Source organism: Cotesia typhae, unplaced genomic scaffold (assembly GCF_013202065.1).
Source record: "Cotesia typhae breed Kobodo isofemale line unplaced genomic scaffold, CoteBio_Ctyphae scaffold_121, whole genome shotgun sequence".
Classification (NCBI taxonomy): domain Eukaryota; kingdom Metazoa; phylum Arthropoda; class Insecta; order Hymenoptera; family Braconidae; genus Cotesia; species Cotesia typhae.
This window is the reverse complement of record NW_027423773.1, coordinates 4721778-4748594: the sequence shown is the minus strand read 5'-3', so window position 1 is coordinate 4748594 and position 26817 is coordinate 4721778. Positions and strand designations below refer to the sequence as shown.

Below are 26817 nucleotides of genomic sequence, written 5' to 3'. Positions count from 1 at the left end.
TAAATAGATATTATGCGGGGACACGAATTTGATAATTATAAGTATTACTTGTTAGAAGTATATATAAGTAGGATAAAGATGTGAAATAATCATTGTGAGTGTTAAGATTTACTATGATTTTTAAAATAAATTTTTTTTTAGTTTTTTTGCTGCTCATTTTCTATGGGGTAAGTTTTTAAAATTTGATTACACTGATAGAAGGATTTGTTAATAAGCTTTAATAACTTTTAAAAACAGTATTTTATATTAAAGAAGATTTATTATCTGATTTTATATCTTTATTATTAATGATTTTTTTACATTGTACAATAGTATCAGAACTGCACTATTACAATATTCGGATCACTTTTACTGCGTTCAAACTTACGACTTAGCCCGCTCGGCCATCCTGTCGCTTAACTGATATTATATATATATATATATATATATATATATATATATATATATATATATATATATATATATATATATATATATATATATATATATGAAATTATTCTATACAATTAATATTTAAATTTACTACAAATAACTATAAATTAAAAAATAAAAATAAAAAATTCACTTCTTGTAAATTTTAAACCGGATAAAAAACGGTAACCGATTGGTTCTACGACAACAGTAATTTTTTTTTTTTTTTTAAGTTTTTTAAAAATGTTGAGTAATTCGAAAAATAAATGAAATTGATTTATTTTATTTTAATTAATAAAAAAATTAATTTCATAAATAAAAAATTCCAAAATTCAATTTCTTAATTAAAAAAATTATTGTGAAAAAATTGAATACACAAAATTAATTAAAGAGGTTTTCGAGCAACTTTCAAATTTTTTTTTAAATTTATACATTTTATCATTTTTATAATTTATATCTTAAATCTGCCATAAAATATATTAATTAAATCAACAAATTATATATACATATATCAAATTATATCAGGCCAGATCAAATTATATCAAGCCAGATCAAGCTATATCAGGTCTATCAGGACCTATCAAAAATTATACATAGACATATCAGATCATATTAGGTCTGATATGATTATATTGAAATTTTAAAACGGCCATATCAGATTCAAACCGTCTTTAGCCCTTTCGCTGTCGCCCGGACCCTCACTACGGGACTAAAGATCCTAAATTCGACTAGGACAGAGGATACCATGAACTTAGTCCTCAACCTAATAATACTAACCTCCTCGACAGCTCGTGAACGAGGAGTATAACGTAAAATATTTTCCACACAAACACAACCAAAAACTAACAACTTTCCACACTTTTGTAACTTGATTTTTAAGCCCACCGTACTACCAATACTTAACACTATTAACACTCTCTTTCACACATGACCCGTACACATCTTCACACACATAACCCACACTTGGCTAATTGACTTTAATTTTATTAATTTAAAATTTATTACAAATTAAATTCAATGTTAAAAAATTCAGTCATCAGTTATTAATTAAACAATATTTCCAACTAAATAAACTAATTCCATAAGACTCAATACATAAAATTAATGTCAATTATCAATTTTAATTTTAATAATCAACGACGACAATTAATTAATTATAACCAAATTCTTATAAGATTCCTCAACCTAACATGACTATAAATTCCTGGGCTTAATATCTAAGCTGATAATTAGTAACAACTAATTCTCAATAACTATAGTAAAACTAATTTATCTGATAATTCACGAACTTAAGTTCAATTCAATAAATTAATACGCAGAAATTAATTTAATTTCCATAACAATTTTTAGAATTAAATTCTGAATATCTCTCAATTTAATTTTCATAAATAATTCGCAATTGATAAAATTAATAATTCAACATAACGCGTCGTAGTATTAATAAATAATTTCGCAATAAATTGTTTTATAACATAAATTAATTCAAGTAAAATGAATCTCAATATTAAGTTCAATAATTTCCGTTGTAAAATATTTAAACATAAAAATCAACAAAAGTTGGCGGACGTAAAATAGACGCTAGAACATTTGCTGGTTTGGTTGTTATGACCTTGGGTACTCGGATTAACTGCGACGTAAAATATCTACCGCTGCTTGACCAAGAATTCGCGAGATGACTTGTCGGTTTTTCTCAAGTGTAAAAATTAATCGTTAGTTTTACTGAATTAATTGATTCTAAAAATTAACTCAATTAATAAACAATTCCAGATGTTAAATATATTAAATTGATTAATTTCGGTAAATTGAAAATTCTCTCTACGAATGTTAAAAATTATTTTTGACCTCGAGGTCGAATGAATGACTCTTGGGTATGAATCCCCATGAAAATCACTCTGTTCATATTAATGAATCTTGATTAATTAAATAATACTAATTTTCTATTAAATAATCAAATTAATAAATGAAGAAGAGAAGTAAACCGAGTATTAGGTAGACCGCGGTCCAATTCTTTCCCACAGAGTAGTTATTGGTACCTTGACGTAATTCTGACGATTTAACTCACTGCTTAAGGATGAAGTTCTAGTTGCTGTTGGCTTCCTTCGTCTCGTCACAACTCCGGGGATCGGTCCCTCTTGATTTTCGTGGCACTCTGTCTGGCGATCACACCACTTCTCTCATACACATTTACCACAACACATTCTTCAGTTATCCCGTCTTTTGTTATTTCAACAAAATCATTTTTACCCAGGTAGTATTTGCCAATGCTGACAAAAGGCCCAGCCTTGGACTATTTGTAACTTTGCCAAACTTTGACAAGTTATCGGTGACCCAGGCCTAGCCCGAGGCTTGGCCCAAGGGTTCAATATTTTGGAATTAAGCCTTGGGAGACCACGACTGGGCGAGGCTTGGCCCAATGGTTTGACATTCTCAAGCCGAGCCTTGGGGTGCACCACTGGCCCAAGACTTGGCCCAATGGTTCAATATTTTGGAACCAAGCCTTGAGATATCCCGACTGGCCGAGGCCCAAGCCTTGTTTTTTGGTTTCCCAAGGCTTGGGACATGGTTATCATCCAAGACTTGGACCAAGGCTTGGCCCAACTCTTAGCCAATAGTTCCTTCCTTCCTGGATTATACTTATTTAGTAAAAGAACAAATAGTTTTCAAATGAACGAATTCATCAAAAGCTACTAATTTCTTCTATCAGTGTAAAAATATTAATTAGATAATCATTTAAATTAATTGTGATTAAAAATTATTACAGATAAGCGATGGTGCTGAACGTGATTCAAGAGGATATGGATTAATTCGTCAAACATTACGAAGAGAATTTTGTAAGGATGTTTGCCGCTCAAACCAAGCGCAATTGTCAATATCAAGGCAAATAAAGTGCTTAAGAAAATGTTCCTCAGAGATGCAATCCCATATTCCGGATCAAAATAATGGTGAAAAACCAACAAACTTGCAAGAAAAAGATCCACCGTCAGAAAAAGTAAAGGAAATACTGGAAAAACCTCAAGAAGAATAAGGAATATAAAAATATTAAGATTAATTTAGAATTATATTAATGATGAAAAGTTATTGATGAAGTAAATACTCAACAAATAATTAGTATTAGAGGTATGATCTAGAGATTACTCATAAACAAGTAATGTTATAATCTTTTTTAATAAAGATGCAATACACTAATTTTCACTGCTAAAAAAATTCTATAACTTATCACCCCTGTTTAAAAATATTGATTGAAAAGAATTAACAATGATGAAATTCGAATTCTTTACAATAATTTCAATTCTTTCATTTGTATAAATAGATATACAGTTTGCATGGAGTGACCGCTTCTCAATTCTTTTCAATCAGTATTTTTAACCAGGGACAACCATTATTTTATTATTAGGTAGATTTCATCGAAATCTATCTATTGCATTGGCCCTCATGTCAAAATTAACTCGGAATTTTGTTATAATATTGTCTAATTATTCGAGTATAGCTCAAAATATATATATATATATATATATATATATATATATATATATATATATATATATATATATATATATATATATTAGGGCGTTTCAAAAAAAAGAAAAATTTTTTTTTATCTCGGAAAAGTTTCGTTTAGATGCCAAAATGAGCCTCTAAAAATATGAGTCCTTAATATTAATATTAAGGTTGTCCGCTTCGATTTCCCATAAGAATAACACAGGAAAAAAGTTTTTGTTTTGTTCTGATTTTTGTAACTAATGAACCATAAATTGCTCTGCGATTTCCATGAAATATTTTTGATTAATCAACTCATTCAAAAGTTATTCAAGGTCAAAGTTCAATTTATTATTAATTTAGCCATTTTCTTTATAATTCTCCGAATTTTATTAGTTTCAGGGCCTTAAAATGAATTGAAAGTTTATTTCTAAGGTCTTAGAGTTTAAAAAAATAAAACTATTATCTTTTGTCATTAAAGATTGCTGTAATTTTACTGAAAAATCATTTTTAAATAAATTGCACACAAAAATAAGTTAAGTTTCCGCGTTTTCATAATTCAGACCAACAGACAAGTGATTTTGTTTAACATATGTGTATTCATGACTAACAAATATTATAAATTAATTACTTGAAACTTATAACCAATTAAAAATGTATTACTTCTCACAAATTTTAATCTTTTTGTCTAAAAATGATTTTTACACATTTACATGAAATTGATTTTGCTGAAAAGTTGTCTTATTGTAATTGGGATATCTCTACCGATGTTCGAGAACTACTTGCAATAAGTATTGCAGTTGTTGCTCATCTTTTGTGAGGTAATTGTTGTATTCCTCAATCAAAGCAACACGTCGTTCAGCTACATCATAAGTGACTTGTAACGCATTGAAATATTCTGAACATTCCTTATATGAATCACTACTGCACCATGTTGAAACATCATTCTCCAAAAAATCGCATGGCAAATCGATTCTTTTGAATAGTTCTAGCGAATTTTTGGAGACAAAGTCACTCAAATCTTTTTGCAATAAAGATTCAAGATTTTGCTCCATAATCTCATACCTTTGACGCATTGATGTAGAACTTTCCCGATTTTGAATTGCCGCAACAATTTTTTTCTTCACATCAACAGATATATTATCGTCAAATAATGAGATTGTGGTCAATTTTTCATTTAAATACCACAAGTGTTCAATCATTTTCTGACAAGCTCGTTGTAACACTGGCGGATCAATGTTTTTGGAATGAATTAAATTCTTCATAAATTTTAAGTCATTGCTTGGTGCTTTGATAGCTATCAAAGCCACTTAGAAACCCATAAATTTTATTGGTTTCTAAGTGGCTTTTGTCGCTTTTGATGGGACCTTATTGGAGTTTTTCAACAGGGAGCATAAGTTGAATATTATACCATATTTTGATCTAAAATAAAATCACAAAAATACAAATTCTGCGTAAATTTTTCTTTTCTTGAGCTGTAAGTTTAAATTGATCACGAAATAAATATTTTTAAGCTGTAAATAGCCTTAGACATCCATCGCGCATAGTGCATGGCACCAGGTCGTTTGAAAGAAAATGATTTTTCATAAGAACTATCAAGAAACACTAAATATAGGAGTAAAAGTTCTTGATAATCATTTCGAGGCTGTGACATCTTAAAAAAGGAAAAAAAACCAATTAAAGATTTAAAAATCTCAATAAGAGTAATAAACCATCTATACCTGTAGGCAGTTGTTGATGAAAGTAAAAATTTCAGCTTTTTTTTCTATTAAAGTATTTGCTACAGTTTCATCCTCAATTCCACTTCTATAATTGGATTGATCAACTTTGTCCCAGTAATTTTTAAATCTAACAAATATTGGAACATTAGGACCCGACGTCGTCTTCCAAAGAACTTCAAAAACTCCTATCAAAATAATCTCGATTATGTGAACGACACGAGAACATCAGCTACCGAGCGGATACTACTTTAACTACCCTTTGATTCAATTTGTTCGACTTGTTATTTAAAATCATCAAATATACTTAACAATTAAAAATCATTTATTAACAATGAATAAAACTTATTAAATATCATAAAATCCTTCTATTAGCGTGAAAAATATAAGCCACATTATATCGCTGAAGGCAAGTTGTTAATTTATCATAATAGATTTATTATTATAATACAACTCCGGCATGTTGAGTGATAGGTGCAGAATAATTCATATAATGAGAATAAGGAATGAATACAGTTACAGTAATAGTAATAGATGGGATATTATATATAATAGCATAAGTAGATGAATAGATAATGAAACTACAGCTTCGCTGTTGACTACTATTTGTATCGTCTACAGTTTATGGTATATTAACTATCTTTCTGATAAAATGAACAACAAGTAGGTCAATATGATCAATCGACTTGTCTCACTTTTGTACTTAATTTAGCTCACACTCTGTCTCTATTACGAAAACTAAAAAAAAATTTTACATAATACAAATATAAGTACTGGTTTTATCCATTTTAGATCCAGCTGGGTCATTGTAATTTATTTATTAGAATAATTCGTGCCGAATATGTACATTAATTCCTCAACACCTTTTTCGCGATAAATAATTAATATTTTATACTTTTAACATTTTTAAATGCAGAAAAATTAATAACAATTTATCATATTTTTACATTTAATTGAGTGATTCAATAGAGGTTTAAAATAAAGAAGTAACATGCGACTAGTTGAGCGAAAGTTGATCGTTAAAATGTGACAAAATAGGGTCGATTATTTTGTTGATATTGACTAATCAAAATAACACCTTTAAAAGATAATAAATCAAAGTCCAGGAATTTATTGACTTTTAAAAGTTTAATATTAATTACGAAGAGATAAATTACCTTGGAAAAAGCTCCTGCAAGTTCCGCGAATTAGTCTGATCGCTCAAGGTCTCTCTTGTGTGCAGATGTTAATCATTCCCTGTTAAATTGAAACAGAGTTACAGTCACGTAACAATGAGGTCATGAATTTTAAAGTAAGAGTAATAATATAAGCCAAGGTAAAGTTCCCGAGAGAATTACTTTCCAATGGCCCATTCAAAAATTACTTTTATTTACAATCCCTGATTTTATTTACGATTTACGCTGAATTATACAATAATATTTGTCCGGCTACGCCCGAATTTTTAATTCTTTGGTTTATGTAGTCGGCTGTTTGTTTTTTATATCGTACAATTAAATTCAATGGCAACTTATGTAATTTTATTTAATTATTTTATTTTTCTTCCCGATTTCGATTTTTATTTTTCTATAATTAATTTTTAGTGCATTAAATTTTCTTACGACCAATGAATACACATTTTTGAAACTTATTTTTTAATTTATTGTATTTTTTTAATTTATACATTATTAATTTAAATAAAAAAATTAATTAGAAAAAATTATAGATGAAAAAAATCCGTTATTAATTGAGGAGCTGATTTTCAAAAAGGTATCTTTTCATATTTTAAAATAGCAGTTTTTTGAACTTTTTAATGTTAATTATTTAAAAAATTATAAAGATTTCAGAATAAAAATCGATTTGTAGCTTCATAACCGATAGCACTTTGTAGCTGAATTAATAAAGTTCAATAAAAATATTTATAATTGAAGATAACCAGTTTTTTGTTTCGATTAATCAAAAATAAAAAGATACCCTTTTGAAACTCAATTCCTCAATTGAATTTAAAAATTCAGATTTTTGAAGTAAAAATAATCAATTTCGAATATCCATTTCTAATATTAAAATTGACAAAAATTAGTATTGAAATTATTCCAAATCAAATAATTTTTTTAGTAAAATTCATCAAGATAAATTTATGAATTATAACATTTTAATAGTACTTTTAATGAGTTTTTTAATTTTCATGTATTTTTATTCTCATGAGATAAATAATTAAATAAAGATAGATGATTTAAATGACTGTTACAAATGCTATATGTATCAAGTCTCTCACTTGGCGTCACAGTAACTTTCAGTTATTTCTCATCGATTGTCAACTGTGACGAAACAATACCTTCAGGCAGACTTAGCATGTATAAATTACATCTTTATAAAATTATATTTAAATACAAAAGAAAAACACAGTTCATATCTCAAAGATACATTTTAAATTGATGACTGTTATTACACAATTATGTATGTGAATAAATGATCAAAAATGAATTATAATAATAAAATTTAAATTTCGTTGAACAAATTTGAGAATAATGGTGATTTTTTAACTTCCCGCTAAGAAAATTGAAAATTTTCAAAAATCAGGAAGTTATTTTTGCAGTAAAAATAATTTGAATGTATTTTTTATTGAAAAATTGTGTATGAATTGGTTGCTATTTTTAAGCCGAAATGTAGTAATGTGAGTAATTATTTTGAAGAAAATTTTATGTTTTTTCAGCTTTCAGAAATAATAATAATAATAATAATAATAATTGTTTATTTAGCAGCTTGCTATTTTCGTACAATTTTTAGATTAAAAATAAATATATACATAAATTTAAATAAAATAAAATATACATCAATTATACATCGTTTTAACATGTTCTTTTAACAATCTTTTAAAATATGGTAGTCTGTCTTCGTCTTTGACGCAGTTAGGGAGTTTATTATAAAGATCGAAACCTTTATAGTTTAAACATTTCTCAGCTGATCTCGTTCTTGTAAAATGTATGTTAATTAAGCTTCTATTTCGCGTGTTGTAATTGTGATTATTTTCTGCTCTTGTTATTAGATCATACATGTGGGGTATTCCATGCCAAATCGACCACTTTTGACCCCGACCCTTTTCGATTTGGCCGAAAGTTTTCCATCCTTTTCTACCCTATAAAAAACGGTTCTCAGAATTTTTTTGAATTTTTTTACCTAACTCCAAAAAAGTTATGAATTTTTCAAAAAAATGGCTTTTTTATTTTCAAATAGCCATAACTTTTTCAAAACTAAACATTTAGGTACCTTTTTTTTTTTTTTTTTTTTTTTTAGATGTACTTTCCGATAAAAATATTAAAAAATTTTTGTAAGTCAATACATATGGAATTTTTCAGTTTTTTGACAAAAATCAATGATTTTTCGAAGTTCGACATTTTTTTTTAATTTTTTTTTCTAAAATAAACTTTAATCAATTCCACAGTTATCCCTGTAGAACCCAGATTGGGCCGATTTCTCTTTCTATTTTTTTTATTCAATTGAAAAAATATTGTTAAATTTTCAAAAATGGAAAAAAAATTTTTTTTCATAAATTTTATTTATATAATGACATAAATACAATTCAACGATTTTACGGCATTACATTCACAATTTAGAGGCTTCATCGATGACTGTAATTAGTAAGATCAATAATTGATGCAGCTAAAATTAATTACTTTTCTCTATGTCGTTTAAATATTTTACAAATTCTGTGTTCATTCGAATTTGAAAAGTTTTTAACTAGAAAACAACCATTTTTGTCCGGAATTATACAATGTAGTTGTTGAGTTCCTGTAATCGGTTTCGTTTTCAAAAATCGATCATTTAAATCATTTACTGCTGTGTCATAATCTTCTTCTGGGGAAAACTTCACTATAATATTCGGCAAGTTATCCGGTGCAGAAGCCCATTCAAAAGTTCTTCTGGTGTCGTTATTTGTTTGTCTACCGTGAGTTGGAGACTTGCTCTCGCTGCAAGTCGTTTGAGAATACCACCGATTCCATCACACGGACCTTTCCCATGGGCAGTCGCAAAAAAATGCCATTCAGCAGGAATATCAAAATCATCTTCGTGGTAATATAAATTTACAAAGTTTTTAAAGTTTTTAAATTGTTGAGGAGCTCCATCAGAAAAATAATAAATCTTGTTACAACGTTCAGGAAGACTTTTCACGTAATCAGTTATTATTTCGATGAAAACATGAACAGCAACGGCATCATGTTTGTTAGAATCTGAGATAATTACTAAACTTTTGTGTTCAAGTTTGTTATTTACTGTATAATAAATAACGACTGGAAAAACTGTTGCCTGATTATTATTCCAGTGAAAACCAGCTGCCGCATTTTGTACTACGAAGGCATAATTTTCTGCAAAATCACAAATAATAACGTATTCGTTTGGTTTCAATGTTTCTTTCAATGTCTTCAAGAATTGGGCTTGCTCCTTAGCAATGAACGAATGAGGTAGAAGAATTTCTAACTCACTACAAAATTTTTCCACAAATTCTTCTGTAGGCTTAATAATAGTTTCTAAACTACTTCTCGGTTTTGATATCCAATATTTATATGTAATATTCTCGATTTCCCGATCCTCAAAACATTTTAGTAAAATTTTACTCAACTCATCGACCCCAGGACAGTTTTTACATCCACCTAAATAACACTGAAAAGATGGATTTTCACATATAATCATGCTCAAGTAATCGCTGTAGTGTTTAATGGGCTTTTTCTGTGTTCCTTGTCAAAGAATAAATATTTGCACCTAAAATAACAGTAATTTAGTAAACTTAAAATTCACGCATTTATAATTATTAATTAATTTGATAATTACCAAGCATCATTAACTTCACGTTTTGATGAATCGTACACACGCAGATGGTGTGTGTTCCACTTGCCCCTGCTAACACACAATGTTTTGGTCGCAAAGAAGCGAATTTTGAAAATCCAATTCTCTCAGTAGGATTTATTTCACAGAAACATTGGTATAATTCTTTTAAGTTAGACAGGATAAGTCTTTTTTGGACGTGTATCCGATTACCATCATCACTTCGAATTGATACAAAGTCTTTCATACCGGGCATTTGAGCACTATACTCATCATCGTTGTAAAAATTTTCAACTTTTAATTTTACCTGATCAGTAATTGTCCTCCCTATACAAAAATGTTGAGTAATTTAGTTTTCAAGTGTATTTAAAACATCGATTTTACGCTACCCATACCTAATTTCGATTCAGGTGTAGAAAGTAAACCCGTTTCTTCAACCAAATTTTTTGCTACTCTTGACAAATGTCTTGATGTATTCATAGTTTCACAAATACGTCTCTCACTCCATTTTACAGGTAATAATGTTAAAATTTGTATTTTCAAAGACTTATCAGTTTCTTTATCGTTGAATTTATCATACAACATTTTAATTAGAGAGCGGAAATTTTCACCATCGTCATCAATCGATTCTTCATCTGAAGAAGAAAGCAAAACTTTTTCAAGCTGTCGGATACCCGATTTATTTTATTGTTCAAAAATTGATTATCATTCAATTTCTTCGATGGAATCGGTGATTGATTTAACAATTCTAATGCATGGTTTATTACGGGTAATTGAGTTGCAGCGCTAACTTGGGATCCTGAGCTTGATTGTGATGCTTTGGGTTCGCTATCAAATGACATGGAACCTTAAAAATAATAGTGAAACATATAGCTACTAGAAATGTATTCAAGTAACGTATAAATAATTAAAAAAACTTACGGAATGATAAGGATAATGGGAGATCCATGGCAGTTGTATTACTATCATTATCAGCCTGATCATTGTTGTCATTATTGTCACTATAGTTGTCTTCACGGTCACTTACATCAGCACTAGGATCATTACGAGCATTTGTTTGTTGCTTCACTAACTCTGAAGCTTTTTTCGACATGAACTGCATAATAAATAATTATCATCTAATCCTAACGTTACTTTCATAATATCAGTCGCCGGACGTAAACCAATTTTTTTAAAATGAGATGCCAACTCAAAAGGATTACAACACCGATCAAATACCTTTTTGACGCCATAAAGACAAATTAAAAAAGCGCTTATAAACTAGAGAAATTATTTATTTATACAACAAATGTAATGACAATCTTTTATAAAACACTAGATTGCACAAAAGATTTATAGGTTATGTTTTAGATCTCAAAATGAAAAAGCCGCACTTTTAATCAAAACATACTAGCTTATAGCATCTAGTTTACTGGCTATAGGTAAGTCGATAATTGTTATCCCTAGTTTATCGATCTAATTGATATATTAAAATTTGAATCTTACTAAATACAGTCATCGATGAAGCCTCTAAATTGTGAATATAATGCCGTGAAATCGTTGAATTGTATTTATCTCATTATATAAATAAAATTTATAAAAAAAAATTTTTTTTCCATTTTTGAAAATTTAACAATATTTTTTCAATTGAATAAAAAAAATAGAAAGAGAAATCGGCCCAATCTGGGTTCTACAGGGATAACTGTGGAATTGATTAAAGTTTATTTTAGAAAAAAAAAATTAAAAAAAAAAATGTCGAACTTCGAAAAATCATTGATTTTTGTCAAAAAACTGAAAAATTCCATATGTATTGACTTACAAAAATTTTTTAATATTTTTTATCGGAAAGTACATCTAAAAACAAAAATTAAAAAAAAAAAAAAGGTACCTAAATGTTTAGTTTTGAAAAAGTTATGGCTATTTGAAAATAAAAAAGCCATTTTTTTGAAAAATTCATAACTTTTTTGGAGTTAGGTAAAAAAATTCAAAAAAATTCTGAGAACCGTTTTTTATAGGGTAGAAAAGGATGGAAAACTTTCGGCCAAATCGAAAAGGGTCGGGGTCAAAAGTGGTCGATTTGGCATGGAATACCCCATGTATTTTGGCGCCTTATTCAAAATCTTGTGTATAAATATACAGCAATTATACACTATCCGTTGCCTTATGTTTAACATACCCAAGGTTAACAGCATACTTTTGATACTAGTATACTTACTAACTCCTAATATAAGTCTCATTGCCCTATTTTGTACTTTCTGCAGTTCATCAAGCTTATTATCATTGAAATTAAGCATTAATGTGCTGCAGTAGTCTAAATGCGGGGCAATAGCTGATCTATATATAATATTTTTGGTATAATATGACACTGTATCCCTAAGCCTATATATTATATTGAGCTTCCTAGCAACTTTTCCGGCAGTTACAACAGCGTGTTCCTTAAAACTTAAATTATTGTCAATTATAACGCCTAGATATTTAGTACTAGTCACTTCTTTGATTATGATAATACACTAGTCACAAAAATTAAGGGATATAAAAAAAATTCCAAATTTTTTGGTGATTTTCAGCGAGCTGTAACTCCGAGGAAAATGATCGCACAGAAAAAAAAAAAAAAGCAAATTGTAGCTCCAAGTGTCTAGTTTTTAGATATGACCATGAAAATTTTTTGTCATCGTCAGGTCTGAAGAAATCCTAAGAAAACTACTGAAAAAAATTTTTCGAAATTTTTTTCGTCTTAAAAAGGTCTACGGGCTTCAAAAAAATTTTTTCGATTGTTTCGTTTAAAAGCTCTTTTAGTAAATTTAATACCCTTTAATTTGACGTAATCAAAAGCCTGTACGATAATTTGCCGCGGAGTTATCGTCAATCAAAGCAAAAAGTTTTTTTGACTTTGGAAATCAATAACTCTGGAAATAATGACCCTATAGGAAATCGAAGGAGGGTTTTGAAAACTACACAATATTCTCTATAAGAAAACGTAAACCGCTTTTGAAGAAAAAATTTTTTTGAATTGAAAACTCGGACTGAAAAAAGACAAAAATTCGCATAATTAAGGATATTTGGATAACTTGGTATAACTTTGGATAAAATGGATGAACGAAGGATATCGTTGGTAATTTTTAACTTCAAAGTGTCCCCTAAAATCCCTAAGAAATTCAAAGCGCTGCGATTTTTTGTTCATAGTGCCCAGAAGCTTCAAATTCTGTGTTTTCGCAAAAATCACCATTATGAGCAATTTTGTGATTTTTATTCATTTTTCCATTGAAAAAAATTTTTTTCAAAATTCTTTATTTTTCGATCAAAGAGATTGATTTTTCAAGAAATTTGAAAAAAAAAAAAAAATTTTCAATTTTTTCGAAAATTTTTTCGAAATTTTTTTATCAAAATTTTTTTTTAATTTTTTTTTTTATCGTCTTCAGAATGCTTCACTATTGTCAAAAAAATTAACTCAATTTTTCTGTCCGCTACAACTGCCTTAGTTTTAAATCTCATTTTAAAAATTCAATAAAAACAAATTGATATACCCCCCCGCGGAGTTCGGCTTTTCCTCACACAAAACTTGAATTTTACGTTTTCTTTTTAGCCTAAATTCCTTACGTGAATTTTATGTAAGCTTTTCTTTGATAAGCACCTTTTGATATGCCTCGTCGACATTTAGCTGCCACAGATGTGGCTCGCATTGTTACCCTCCTTCAAGAGGGCTACAGTCAGGTGGAAGTAGCAGCTTCTATGGGAGTGAGCCAGTCCGTTATCAGTCGGGCCTATGCCCGATTTAACGCGACTCAAAGTTACGATCGTCGTCCGGGTCAAGGTAGACTACGAATCACTACCGAGCGTGATGATCGAGCTATCATTCGAGAAGCTCGTCGAAACCCTACTGCGCATGCCCACACGATCGCTCATCAATTTCGCAATCGTCGACAACGTCCTCCCCAACAACACATATCGGCATCGACGGTTCGAAATCGCTTTCGAGAGCAAGGACTACGCGCTAGACGCGCAAATCGCGTGCCTATGCTCACTCCACGACATCGCCGAGCCCGATTGGCCTATGCTCATGATCATCACCATTGGGGTCGTAGACAGTGGACCAGTGTATTATGGACTGACGAATCTCGATTTTGTCTTCATGGCAGCGATAGACGATCTCTCGTTTGGCGCCGTCGTGGAGAACGAGATCGGGATGGTTTTACGAGACCAGTTACAGCTTTCAATGGTGGATCAGTCATGGTGTGGGCAGGCGTGTCCTTCAATACCAGAACCCCGTTGGTCATCGTTCGTGGGACGTTGACTGCCGATAGGTACGTCGACGAAATTCTGGAGCCACACGTCCTGCCTATGCGCACACGCATGGGGGCAAGACGGTTCATTTTGATGCAGGATAATGCTCGTCCTCACACTGCAGTTCGTACGCGAACTTTTCTCCGCGCCAACAACGTAACAACGCTTAATCATCCAGCGATGAGTCCTGATTTGAACCCAATTGAGCATGTTTGGGACATGCTTGGGCGTCGATTGCGGCGAGACTATCCGCAACTGCACAATCTTCATCAGTTGACTCAAGCGTTGTTACGTTGTTGGCAAGGAATTTCGCAACGTGATATTCGACGATGCATCAACATGCAAGAGCGTTTACGAGCTGTGATTCGGAACAGAGGTGGCAATACACGGTACTGAGCAGTTACTGCCGTGCGTACAGAGGTCATTCGGCAGCTGCAAACAGACAAACACGCAGACAAAGACACACACACACACGCACACACGTGTGTGTGTGAAAGCGTAAATCCGACCGAGCAACCTCCACGTGGTACGCTTTGGGTAACGCTAATGCCGGCGGTAAAACAACAGTCGAAAAAATTGAGAAAATGTCGAAAAAATTTTCGAAAAAATTGAAATTTTTTTTTCAAATTTCTTGAAAAATCAATCTCTTTGATCGAAAAATAAAGAATTTTGAAAAAAATTTTTTTCAATGGAAAAATGAATAAAAATCACAAAATTGCTCATAATGGTGATTTTTGCGAAAACACAGAATTTGAAGCTTCTGGGCACTATGAACAAAAAATCGCAGCGCTTTGAATTTCTTAGGGATTTTAGGGGACACTTTGAAGTTAAAAATTACCAACGATATCCTTCGTTCATCCATTTTATCCAAAGTTATACCAAGTTATCCAAATATCCTTAATTATGCGAATTTTTGTCTTTTTTTCAGTCCGAGTTTTCAATTCAAAAAAAATTTTTTCTTCAAAAGCGGTTTACGTTTTCTTATAGAGAATATTGTGTAGTTTTCAAAACCCTCCTTCGATTTCCTATACGGTCATTATTTCCAGAGTTATTGATTTCCAAAGTCAAAAAAAACTTTTTTGCTTTGATTGACGATAACTCCGCGGCAAATTATCGTACAGGCTTTTTGATTACGTCAAATTAAAGGGTATTAAATTTACTAAAAGAGCTTTTAAACGAAACAATCGAAAAAATTTTTTTGAAGCCCGTAGACCTTTTTTAAGACGAAAAAAAATTTCGAAAAATTTTTTTTCAGTAGTTTTCTTAGGATTTCTTCAGACCTGACGATGACAAAAAATTTTCATGGTCATATCTAAAAACTAGACACTTGGAGCTACAATTTGCTTTTTTTTTTTTTCTGTGCGATCATTTTCCTCGGAGTTACAGCTCGCTGAAAATCACCAAAAAATTTGGAATTTTTTTTATATCCCTTAATTTTTGTGACTAGTGTATTAACTTTTGTAATACCAAGGTCTTTTGTATAAGGTCTACGCTGATCATGAATTAACATGTATACTGTTTTTGTAAGATTGATTTTTAGTTGCTTATCTTTGAGCCAACTTAACAATATTTCTAAGCCGCTGTTTAACTTGTATATGATGCTATTTAATAATTTATTTTTAAAATACAGTGCCATATCATCAGCAAACAGCTTACAGACTATGCCAACCTTTCTGAATATTCCAATTATTTTGTTTACATATATAATAAATAACAAAGGCCCAAGTTTAGACCCTTGAGGTACTCCTCATCAACATTAATTTCCTCAGACAGAAAATTACCATATTTTACTCTTTGTTTTCTATTTTTAGGTACGAAATAAACCATTCTAACACAATTCCTCTCAGTCCAATTTCTTTTAATAACTCAATAAGTACATTTCTGTCTATAGTTTCAAACGCTCTAGCAAAGTCAATAAATAGAACTCCTATCCAAAAACCGTCATCTAGATATTTTCTCCATTCACTGAGTGAATCCTGTAAAGCAGATTCACAGGAGAAATATTTACGAAAGCCAGATTGTCCCTGATCCAAAATATTATTATCTTCAATATATTTATCTAATTGTGTTTTCACAATCTGTTCTAATATTTGCTCAAGGATTGGCAGAGTATTTATCGGTCTAAAATGTTCTATATTATGACTATTATTAATCTTTGGAATCGGTGTTATCACAGATATTTTTAAACAATCCGGTACTATGCCTAATTTTAAAGAATAATCTAAAATGCTTAAAATTATATTTTTATTACAATGCCAAATATTTTTAATAATCATAGCGTTTAAAATATTATTAGCACCCTTATTTACATCTAAATTATTAATAATTTTCTCAACCTCCAAAATGGAAATTTCATCAAATTTTTGCCAGATCTCTGAACCAGCACGAGCATCTTCTAAAGGTGTATAATTGTAATTCGGGGTTTCGTGATTACTTTTAACATCCTTAATAATATACTTGACACTATTAACAAAATATTTATTAAACTCATTTGCTATGTCCAAATCATTTCTTAACTTTATACCATTAAAATTGATATATTCAAATGTTTCATTACTTTTTTTGTCACCAATCAGTTGCTTAATTTTTTTCCACATAGTTTTGGGGTTCGATTTATTTTTGTCAATATTTTCTTCATAATATTTTTTTCTAGCTAACCTTATATTATTAACTACGTCATTTCTTAAACGTTTATAATGTTCTATGTCATACATGTTTTTAGTATCTTTGGCGTTAAAAAATGCCTCGTCCCTACTTTTAATTTGATCTAATATCTCTTTGGTGACCCATTTTACTTTTTCTCTCTTACTACTTATAATTTTATTTTTTATTGGAGCAACTTCATTAATAGTATTCACTAATTCTTTAATTATATTATTTACAAGCAGATTATACTCTAAATTGTTAGAAATTATTATTTCATCGTTTAATAAAGCTAAATTTTCTTTTAACTTATTGTCAAACACGTCATAATCGATCGATTTAAAATCTCTTTTTGATATAATTTTACGCTTAAAGTGATAGTCAATTTGTTCATTTAATTTAATTATCAAAATATTATGATCTGATATCTTAGGAGTAGATAGAACATTAAATTTAATATTACAATTGGTAAATACAAGATCTATTATTGTTTCAGATATGAGTGTAGTGCGTGTCGGAACATCAATTTTTTGTTTTAGACCTAGAAGTCTGAGTTCTTTAACTAATTTATTTGCGTAGTAATCTCCTCTTTTAACATCTATATTAAAATCTCCTACTACTATGAGTTTACCCTTATCAATCATATCGTTTAACAACGCTATGATGTTTCTACAAAAACCACTAATCACACCTGAGTTTGGCGACCTGTATAAATTACACAAAATTACAGGTTCTTTGCCCTGTAACTTTATTATATTTAACCAGGTACCCTCAGTATATTCATCAGTATTCAATAATATTTCATACTTTAAATGTTGTTTTACAAACGTTATTACACCTCCAGTCCTGTTGCTATTTGAATCAGTGCGTACTATGTTGTATCCGGGCAGGCGAATTTCGTGGTCCATCACATCCTCCTTGACATGTGTTTCTGTTAAACAGATAACATCTGGTCCAACTGATAATGTCCAATTTTCAAAGATATCTTTATGGCATATGAGCCCACAGATGTTTAAGACTACTATGTTCAACTCGCGGTTCTTGGTTTGCTATTGTTTACTTGTTGATTTTTTATCTTCATTTTCAAGTATTTTTTGAAAACATCCACATTGCAAATCCGTAGCAATATGATCTGTTTTGATATCAGCTTGATTATTTTTATATATTACTCGAACACAATTTATACATTTCTTAAATAATAATAATAATAATAATAATAATAATAATAATAATAATAATAATAATAATAATAATAACCTAAAAAAGGTGACTTGTCTGACCCTAAGAATTTCAGGCCTATCACCTGCTTGAATGCGGTTTATAAAATTTTTACAAAAATTTTAAATAACCGTATCTTGCAGCAGATAGAGCCTGTATGGCAACAGATATATGAACAACGTGGCAGTAAAAGAGGCCTGTCAGGTTGCAAGGAGAACCTGATAGTGGATCGATGCGTCTTACAAGATGCGATCTACTATCAACGCAACCTGTCAATGGCTTGGATTGACTATCGCAAGGCATTTGACTCAACTCCACATGAGTTGATTTTATATCTACTCAAATGCCTGGGAGTCAATCCCGAAATAGTGGAATGTATTCGGCGTACAATGCAGCTCTGGCGAACGCGATTTCACATTGGAAGTGGAAACGCATTGCACGTAACCGGAGTTGTAGAGTACAAACGAGGGGTCTTCCAAGGCGATTCCTTGAGCCCTCTGCTGTTTTGCATTTCACTGCTGCCTATATCTGTTGTTCTCCGTAAAACTCATGGGTACTCTGTGGGGCCTCCGGGTGATCGAAACTATTCGATTACCCATCTGCTTTACATGGATGATCTGAAGTTGTATAGCGCTGATAAAGATCATCTACAAGCGGCCCTCAACATCGTAGCAGAGTACACACGAGATGTCGGAATGTCTTTTGGGTTGGACAAGTGTGCGGTCGTACATCTGGCGAGGGGTAAGTGCTCTGATACTGGTGATGATGTCGAATTAGTGGATGGGAGCGTCTTAAGCCAATTAGACGCCGGGGAGTTGTATAGATATCTAGGAATGGAAGAGCACCGCATGCATGCGGTCTCTGAAGTCCGAACAACTCTCCAGAGAGAGTATGTTAGGAGACTCCGGAAAATTTGGTCCTCCGAACTTTCCGGCAAAAACAAAGTCTCAACTACTAACATGCTCGCTGTCCCAGTCTTACTATACTCTTTCGGTGTCCTGAAATGGACCCGAAAGGATTTACGAGATCTCGACATCAAAACCCGTAAGATCATTAATATGAATCGGAGCATGCACCCCAATTCATCAGTCGCCAGATTATACCTCTCCCGGTCCATCGGTGGGAGAGGTTTGCAGAGTTTGGAGCGGCTTCACGACCGTTTGGTCCTGGGTTTAACTCACGAAGTTGTCAATTTCACTGCAGACGAGGATGACTTTCTTATGCAAATTGTACATAAACATGAAAATGCGCATAAGGGGTCATTCTTGTATAAGGCAGCAATATATGCGGCAAGAACCCTTGGTCTTGGAGAAATAAACGCTCTTATGGAACTCCGAAAGGAGGAATTTAAGAGCGTCATCAGGAACGCCGAGGAAAAACTACTCCTTGGCGAACTGATGGACAAGTCCATGCACAGCGTGTTCTTTAAACACGTGCGTGATCATGGCTTGTCCATCCAGCTGACGTTTTCCTTCTTAAAGTCAGCGGGCCTGATGTCCGAGACTGAAGGGTTCATATTTGCCTGCCAAGATGGTGTCATTAACACTCTTGAGTACCGTAGCAAGGTGCTCCAGGTGCAGCTTCCGGACACGTCCTGTAGGAGGTGTAGACAACATCCGGAGACGCTTATGCACCTTTTGTCGGCATGTCCAGTGCTGGCGAGAGGTGCATATATCCAGCGTCACAATGCTGCCCTAAGAGTACTGTACTACTATCTTCGTCATTGCTACGGTATTGACGTGACACCAGTGCTGCCTTATTTGCCAGGAGATATTCCCCAGGTTGTTGAGAATGACAGTTGCAAAATTTATTGGAACATGCCATTTGCAACAACCCGGCGGATAGATCACAACAAACCTGATATTGTGCTCTTCGACAAGGCCACTCGTGACATTTATGTCAGTGAGTTCTCGGCCCCGGCTGAATACAACATCTCAGCCAAAGAAGAGCACAAAAGACAAATATATCAGGATCTCCTGTTTGAAATTGGCAAACTTTACCCAGGTTACCGTGTCAAGCTTGTCGTCCTGATTGTTGGCGTCCTAGGAGGGATGAAACAGTCTTTTGTATCCTCACTTGCCAAAGTTCCAGCTTGCTCATCAAAAGCTGAGTTCTTGGCAGTTAGGATGCAGAAGGCTGTTTTACTTGGTTCTCTCCGTCTCTTAAGGGAAATGACTTTGGTCTGCTGTGATCACTAACCGCCTTGTTGTGCGGAGTGGTCCAGCAGTAACGGATGGAGCTCAGGCTGGGCCCTCGGAGAATCGGACTCCGGGGATAACCCCCCTGAGCATTTAATAACAAAATAATAATAATAATAATAATAAGTTCCCCACAACCGGTCCTTTTCGGATGAGGACCATTCATCAGGTGGGAGGAGCACGCCGGACCCGATGAAAGATGACGACCCTGGCACCTTAAGGACTTACTTTAAGTGGACGGAGGAACTGAGAGTCGATCTCTTGGTGTGCTACCAACGTACCGAGCCGGGGGTGAGCGGCTATATGGCCCGGATGCACACTCTTTGGAGTGATATGCATCCGGAGCTAGCGCATTTTACGCCCAAACACCTGCGTAATTATGCCGCTCATCTTCGGCGAAATAGAAGATCGCTTGTGCCGGACAGAAGGCAGTCTAATAGACTTTCCTTTCCGGCGCAACTACACTAAGAGCGACGCCGTTCCTCCTTGGACAACAACAATCCCTTTGTAGGACGGCAAGTAAGTATATCTAAAAAGATAACTTACTCCCAACAGCAGCTTGACGCGGTAAACGAAGATCTCCGTGCAACCATCCTGGAGGACTCCACCCTGCTCACTGTGAGCCAGGATGCGTATGGTGCAGCAGTTTCGGCTTTTCCGAGAGAGAGACATTGTCTCTCGATCGAGGCAAGGTTGAGACAGCGCATCTTACAACTTGGCTCCAAAATTGACAGATCCCGGAAACATGTCTCCCGCATTCAGTGTGTGATTGAGTTCGAAACAACTCAAAAAGCATACACGACCCGAATTCGACGCATTGTTGCTGAACTTCGGTGGCGTCATCACACACTGAACAGGAGTACTCTTCTTGTCATCAAAGACGAGTCTCTTAATAAATTGCGGGCTCTAGTGACTGCCAAAAAGTCACTAGAGAAAAGGCTGAAGCTCTTCTTTGGTCGACAACTCGTTATTTCGATCCAGCCCTTCACGGTTTCTGACACCAAAGACCGATGTTACCGGGACTTATCCAACACCTGAGCGGGTGGAAGCTTTTTGGACTGAGTTGTATGGAGATCAACCAAACGTGAACGCCAATACTCCAGCTCTGCACGACTTCAAAGCATTCTGTCGGGAACACCGTCGGCAGAATGCTGATGAAGAGAGCCCTGCAGTCAGTGTGGATGAAGTTCGTTCAGCTCTAAATGGCAGCAAAAATTGGGCTGCCCCGGGAGCAGATGGCATTAATGTCTTCTGGTGGAAGAAGTTTACTTCTACCCACCTCCATCTGGCCCGCATATTTACATCATACATTAGAGCTGACGATCCGATTCCGAACTGGCTTGTAGAAGGGCGAACCGTACTGATACCTAAAAAAGGTGACTTGTCTGACCCTAAGAATTTCAGGCCTATCACCTGCTTGAATGCGGTTTATAAAATTTTTACAAAAATTTTAAATAACCGTATCTTGCAGCAGATAGAGCCTGTATGGCAACAGATATATGAACAACGTGGCAGCAAAAGAGGCCTGTCAGGTTGCAAGGAGAACCTGATAGTGGATCGATGCGTCTTACAAGATGCGATCTACTATCAACGCAACCTGTCAATGGCTTGGATTGACTATCGCAAGGCATTTGACTCAACTCCACATGAGTTGATTTTATATCTACTCAAATGCCTGGGAGTCAATCCGGAAATAGTGGAATGCATTCGGCGTACAATGCAGCTCTGGCGAACGCGTTTTCACATTGGAAGTGGAAACGCATTGCACGTAACCGGAGTTGTAGAGTATAAACGGGGGGTCTTCCAAGGTGATTCCTTGAGCCCTCTGCTGTTTTGCGTTTCACTGCTGCCTATATCTGTTGCTCTCCGTAAAACTCGTGGGTACTCTGTGGGGTCACCGGGTGATCGAAACTATTCGATTACCCATCTGCTTTACATGGATGATCTGAAGCTGTATAGCGCTGATAAAGATCATCTACAAGCGGCCCTCAACATCGTAGCAGAGTACACACGAGATGTCGGAATGTCTTTTGGGTTGGACATGTGTGCGGTCGTACATCTGGCGAGGGGTAAGTGCTCTGATACTGGTGATGATGTCGAGTTAGTGGATGGGAGCGTCTTAAGACAATTAGACGCCGGGGAGTTGTATAGATATCTAGGAATGGAAGAGCACCGCATGCATGCGGTCTCTGAAGTCCGAACAACTCTCCAGAGCGAGTATGTTAGGAGACTCCGGAAAATTTTGTCCTCCGAACTTTCCGGCAAAAACAAAGTCTCAGCTACTAATATGCTCGCTGTCCCAGTCTTACTATACACTTTCGGTGTCCTGAAATGGGCCCGAAAGGATTTACGAGATCTCGACATCAAAACCCGTAAGATCATCAATATGAATCGGAGCGAGCACCCCAATTCATCAGTCGCCAGATTATACCTCCCCCGATCCATCGGTGGAAGAGGTTTGCAGAGTTTGGAACGGCTTCACGACCGTTTGGTCCTGGGTTTAACACACGAAGTTGTCAACTTCACTGCAGTCGAGGATGACTTGCAAATTGTACATAAACATGAAAATGCGCATAAGGGGTCATTCTTGTATAAGGCAGCAATATATGCGGCAAGAACCCTTGGTCTAGGAGAAATAAACGCACTTATGGAACTCCAAAAGGAGGAATTTAAGAGCGTCATCAGGAACGCCGAGGAAAAACTACTCCTTGGCGAACTGATGGACAAGTCCATGCACAGCGTGTTCTTTAAACACGTGCGTGATCATGGCTTGTCCACCCAGCTGACGTTTTCCTTCTTAAAGTCAGCTGGCCTGATGTCCGAGACTGAAGGGTTCATATTTGTCTGCCAAGATGGTGTCATTAACACTCTTGAGTACCGTAGCAAGGTGCTCCAGGTGCAGCTACCGGACACTTCTTGTAGGAGGTGTAGACAACATCCGGAGACGCTTATGCACCTTTTGTCGGCATGTCCAGTGTTGGCGAGAGGTGCATATATCCATGACTGTTTCATCCCTCCAAGGACGCCGACAACCAAAACGACGAGCTTGACACGGTAACCTGGGTAGAGTTTGCCAATTTCAAACGGGAGATCCTGATATATCTGGTATTTGTGCTCTTCTTTGGCCGAGATATTGTATTCGGCTGGAGCCGAAAACTCAATGACATAAATGTCACGAGTAGCCTTGTCGAAGAGCACAATATCAGGTTTGTTGTGGTCAATCCGCCGGGTTGTTGCGAATCTTATGTTCCAATAAATTTTGGAACTGTCATTCTCAACAACCTGCGGAATATCTCCTGGCAGATAAGGCAGCACTGGTGTCTCATCGATACCGTAGCTATATCTGAGATGATAATAGAGTACTCGCAGGGCAGCATTGTGACGCTGTATGTAGGCACCTCTTGCCAGCACAGGACATGCCGACAAAAGGTGCATAAGCGTCTCCGGATGTTGTTTACACCTCCTACAGGAAGTGTCCGGAAGCTGCACCTGGAGCACCTTGCTACGGTATTCGAGAGTGTTGATAACACCATCTTGGCAGGCAAATATAAACCCTTCGGTCTCGGACATCAGGCCAGCTGACTTCAAGAAGGAGAATGTCAGCTGGGTGGACAAGCCATGGTCACGGACGTGTTTGAAATACACGCTGTGCATGGACTTGTCCATGTGTTCACCGAGGAGTTTTTTCTCCTCGGCTATCCTGACGACGCTCTTGAACTCCTTTTTCGGGAGTTCAATGAGAGCGTTTATTTCTCCGAAACCTAAGGTATTTGCCGCGTAGATAGCTGCCTTATACAAGAACGATCCCTTCCGCGCATTTTCATGACTATGAACAAATTGCATCAGGAAGTCGTCCTCGTCTGCTGTGAAATTGGCAACCTCGTATGTTAAACCCAGAACCAAACGATCGTGAAGCCGCTCCGAGCTCTGCAATCCTCTCCCTCCGATGTTCCGGGAGAGGTACATCCTGGCGACTGATGAGTTAGGGTGCATGCTCTGATTCATATTGATGACTTTACGGGTTTTGATGTCGAGATCTTTCAACTCATTTCGAGGCCATTTCAGGACCCCAAAAGTGTAAAGTAGGACCGGGACAGCGAGCATGTTAGTAGCTGAGACTTTGTTCTTGCCGGAAAGTTCTGATGACCAGATCTTCCGGAGTCTCCTAATATACTCGCTGCGAAGAGTTGTTCGGACTTCAGAGACGGCATGCATTCGCCGCTCTTCAATCCCTAGATATCTGTACAACTCTCCGGCGTCTAATTCTCTTAAGACGGTCCCATCCACTAATTCGACATCTCCACCCGTATCAGAGCACTTACCCTTCGCCAGGTGTACGACCGCACACTTGTCCAACCCAAAAGACATTCCGACAACTCGTGTGTACTCTGCTACGATGTTGAGGGCCGTTTGTAGATGATCTTTGTTGGCACTGTATATCTTTAGATCATCCATAAACAGTTGGTGAGTGATCGAGTATACTCGATCACTCGGTGGCCCCGCAGAGTACCCACGAGTTTGTCGGAGGGCAACAGATATTGGCAGCAGTGAGATGCAAAACAACAGAGGGCTCAGAGAATCTCCCTGAAAGACGCCTCTCTTGTACTGAACAGCTCCGGTTACGTGCAATGCATTTCCACTTCCTATGTGAAAACGCGAGAGCTGCATCGTACGTTGTATGCATCCCACTGTTTGGCGATTGATTCCGAGGCATTTGAGCAGATAGAGAATCAACTCATGTGAAGTTGAGTCAAATGCCTTACGGTAGTCAATCCAGGCCATGGACAGGTTGCGTTGGTAGTAGATTGCGTCTTGAATGACGCATCTATCTACCAACAAGTTGATCTTGCAACCTGACACGCCCTGTTTACTGCCACGTTGTTCGTATACCTGTTGCTACACAGGCTCTATCTCCTGCAAGATACGGTTATTTAAGATTTTTGTAAAAATCTTGTAAACCGCATTCAAGCAAGTGATAGGCCTGTAGTTCTTCGGGTCGGACAAGTTACCCTTTTTAGGGATGAGTACGATTCGCCCTTCTACCAGCCAGTCTGGAATTGGTTCGTCACCCTGAATGTATGATGTAAAAATCCGGGCCAGATGAGCATGTGTAGAAGAAAATTTCTTCCACCAGTAGATGTTTATGCCATCTGGACCCGGGGCAGCCCAGTTCTTGCTGCCATTCAGGGCTTTACGAACCTCTTCCACACTGACTGCAGGGCTCTCTTCGGCGATATCCTGCCGTCGGTGTTCTCGAGAGAATGCCTCGAAGTCGTGCAGAGCTGGAGTATCCGGGTTCACGTTCGGTTGATCTCCGTACAATTCACTCCAAAAGGCTTCCACTCGCTCAGATGATGGATAATTCTCGGGAACAGCGGTCTTAGGTGACAGAAAGCGTGAAGGGTTGGATCGAAACAAAGAGTTGTCGATCAACCGCTTCAACCTTTTCTCTAGTGACTTTTTGGCAGTCACTAGAGCCCGCAATTTATTAAGAGACTCTTCTTTGATGACAAGAAGAGTACTCTTGTTCAGTGTGTGATGACGCCACCGAAGTTCAGCAACAATGCGTTTACCGCGTCAAGCTGTTGTTGGGAGTAAGTTATCTTTTTAGATATACTTACTTGCCGTCCTACAAAGGGATTGTTGTTGTCCAAGGAGCAACGGCGTCGCTCTTGGTGTAGTTGCGCCGGAAAGGAAAGTCTATTAGACTGCCTTCTGTCCGGCACAAGCGTTCTTCTATTTCGCCGAAGATGAGCGGCATAATTACGCAGGTGTTTGGGCGTAAAATGCGCTAGCCCCGGATGCATATCACTCCGAAGAGTGTGCATCCGGGCCATATAGCCGCTCACCCCCGGCTCGGTACGTTGGTAGCACACCAAGAGATCGACTCTCAGTTCCTCCGTCCACTTAAAGTAAGTCCTTAAGGCGCCAGGGTCGTCATCTTTCATCGGGTCCGGCGTGCTCCTCCCACCTGATGAATGGTCCTCATCCGGAAAGGACCGGTTGTGGGGAGCACTTCTGAGTTGGTATCTTGTGGTAACTCAGTTATTTCCATGCAGTGGGTAGTTGGCCCACTGCACGGGCTACGTCGTTCG

The 26817-nt window shown here is 35.5% G+C and overlaps 2 protein-coding genes across 2 annotated transcripts in view; one reads left to right on the top strand and one right to left on the bottom strand.

The window, feature by feature from the left end:
- The window catches only part of LOC141533543 (uncharacterized), a 233272-nt gene that overhangs the window by 23490 nt on the left and 182965 nt on the right, over positions 1-26817 (bottom strand). The window lies entirely within an intron of this gene.
- On the top strand, positions 65-3597 carry LOC141533548 (uncharacterized). The gene is made up of 2 exons (XM_074252477.1): positions 65-167; positions 3173-3597. The coding sequence occupies exons 1-2, from the start codon at positions 114-116 to the stop codon at positions 3434-3436; spliced, it is 318 nt and encodes a 105-aa protein (XP_074108578.1). The 5' UTR covers positions 65-113; the 3' UTR covers positions 3437-3597.

Excerpts from the sequence above, each read along its gene's own strand:
- LOC141533548 (XM_074252477.1), top strand. The coding sequence starts at position 114 with ATGATTTTTAAAATAAATTTTTTTTTAGTTTTTTTGCTGCTCATTTTC. Across the intron at positions 168-3,172 it reads TGCTGCTCATTTTCTATGGG|ATAAGCGATGGTGCTGAACG; the intron begins GTAAGTTTTTAA and ends AAATTATTACAG.